This window comes from Myotis brandtii, unplaced genomic scaffold, assembly GCF_000412655.1.
Source record: "Myotis brandtii unplaced genomic scaffold, ASM41265v1 scaffold265, whole genome shotgun sequence".
Lineage (NCBI taxonomy): Eukaryota > Metazoa > Chordata > Mammalia > Chiroptera > Vespertilionidae > Myotis > Myotis brandtii.
The window spans coordinates 1,370,737-1,372,839 of record NW_005360086.1 but is presented as its reverse complement, the minus strand read 5'-3'; the positions used below and the strand labels follow the sequence as shown (position 1 = coordinate 1,372,839).

At 55.4% G+C, this 2,103-nt stretch overlaps 1 protein-coding gene across 4 annotated transcripts in view; it reads right to left on the bottom strand.

Moving 5' to 3' along the window:
- Nucleotides 1-2,087, bottom strand: part of TMEM92 (transmembrane protein 92) — a 7,183-nt gene extending 5,096 nt beyond the window's left edge. For 2 of the 4 annotated variants that reach the window (XM_014541170.1, XM_014541171.1), the window contains exon 1: nucleotides 1,971-2,087. In XM_014541170.1, the coding sequence (XP_014396656.1) occupies nucleotides 1,971-2,039 (69 nt within the window). In that variant the 5' untranslated portion in view covers nucleotides 2,040-2,087. The remainder of the gene's footprint in view (nucleotides 1-1,970) is intronic. The other 2 variants (XM_014541172.1, XM_014541173.1) reach the window with 1 other exon arrangement.
- Nucleotides 2,088-2,103: the final 16 nt, after the last annotated feature.

The following is a 2,103-nucleotide window of genomic DNA, read 5'->3' as shown; positions in this document are numbered from 1 at the left end:
CCCTGATTGCTGGCCAGGCCTAAGGACCCTACCTGTGCACGAATTTCATGCACCGGGCCTCTAGTAAGATTATAATGGAGCTGAAAATTCCTATTGCCTAGTGATGCCATAGCCAGCAGAGCCACTTCCAGTCCTGCAAGCTCCACTCATGGTTAGTGCCCCACACAGGTGTACCATTTTTAAAATGGTTTATACTGTATTTTGACTGTAACTTTTCTATGTTTAGAAGCACAGACCCTTACACTGTGTTACAGTTGCCTACAGGATTCAATACCATAACATGCTGTGCAGGCTTACAGCCTAGAGCAGGGGTCCTCAAACTTTTTAAACAGGGGGCCAGTTCACTGTCCCTCAGACCATTGGAGGGCCGGACTATAGTTTAAAAAAAAACTATGAACAAATTCCTATGCACACTGCACATATCTTATTTTGAAGTAAAAAAACAAAACGGGAACAAATACAATATTTGTATTTGCATGTGGCCCGCGGGCTGTAGTTTGAGGACCCCTGGCCTAGAGCCATAGGCTATAGCAGCCGTGGGCAAACTACGGCCCTCGGGCCGGATCCGGCCCGTTTGAAATGAATAAAACTAAAAAAAAAAGACCGTACCCTTTTATGTAATGATGTTTACTTTGAATTTATATTAGTTCACACAAACACTCCATCCATGCTTTTGTTCCGGCCCTCCGGTCCAGTTTAAGAACCCATTGTGGCCCTCGAGTCAAAAAGTTTGCCCACCCCTGGGCTATACCATACAGCCTGAGTAGGCTATACCCGTGGTTGGCAAACCGCGGCTCGCAAGCCACATGTGGCTCTTTGGCCCCTTGATTGTGGCTCTTCCACAAAATACCACATGCGGGCGCGCACGTACAGTGCGATTGAAACTTCGTGGACCATGCGCAGAAGTCAGTATTTTGTGGAAGAGCCGGTATTTTGGGGGCCAAAGAGCCGCAAGGGGCCAAAGAGCTGCGGTTTGCCGAGCCGCAGTCTGCCAACCACTGGGCTATACCATCTAGGTTCGTGTAGGTGCACTCCATGAGGCTCCCGCAACAAAATCACCTAACAACGCATTTCTGAGCACTACAGCTGCTGCAAATCAGAGCAGGACTTCACACTGTACTTACAGGTGAATTGGGGACATTAGCAGCACCTGCCCCCCGAAGATGTTGGGAGGAATCCACAAGAGGATGCCCAGCCTAGTGACTGAGGAGTGCCAGGGCTTCGGGGGGCAAAGCGGCCCGACAGTCAGCGCGGCCGTGTGAATGTGCCCTGTTCTGGGAAGCCAGCCTGGCACTCCCCTTGGATCTTAAACAGCAGTTAGAAATCTGTCCTCTAGACTCACATTGCAGAGCTGGGCAGCACTTCCCATCACTGGGGGTGTGAGAGGAGGGCGTGCCTGCCACTGGCAGAATCACACATTTCCGAGTCAGCCTTGGGTCAGGCAGCCAGATCCACCCCCAGCCCCAGGGGGCTGGGCTTCCACTCCCACTCCCAGAAAGGGACTAAGGAGCCCGCTCTCCCCTAGGGCACAAGCAAACAAACAGCCCAGAGAAGGCCGGGACTTCCCCAAGGTCACCCAGCACGGGAGGAACAGAGCTGGGGAGGCCGGCTAGCCAGGCGTCCGGACCTCAGTTCCAGACAGTTCCCGCTCTCTGAGCACCGAGGAGCGGGAAGGACTATCCCAGGCTAAGGTGCGGGTCAAAGTCCCCGCTCACACAGAGGCGCCAGGTGCCAGGTGTCAGATGGTGGCGGGCGAGGGTCCCCCAAGGCGAAGGCACCCCGGCCCTTTCAGGGCTTCCCTCGGCTGCCCCACCTGCACCTCCCCAGCAAAGTGAGAAAGGAAGTGGCTCAGGGCGTGTGGTCACGAGGAAACCCTAACAATGGGAGGTGGTGACCCGGCTCCAGCAGCGGCCCCAGACCCCCGCGGGTGGACCCCGGCAGTTCTAAAGCTTTACCTCCCGAACGCTCACCTGTTGGAGGCCGGCCAGCAGGCCGAGCAGCAAGGAGGGTAAGAGGCGGAGGACCCAGGCGTCCGACATCCTGGCGTTGGGGCCACTGAGCTTCCGTGTGTCAGGGCAGGAGGGGAGGAGGGGAGGAGAGGCG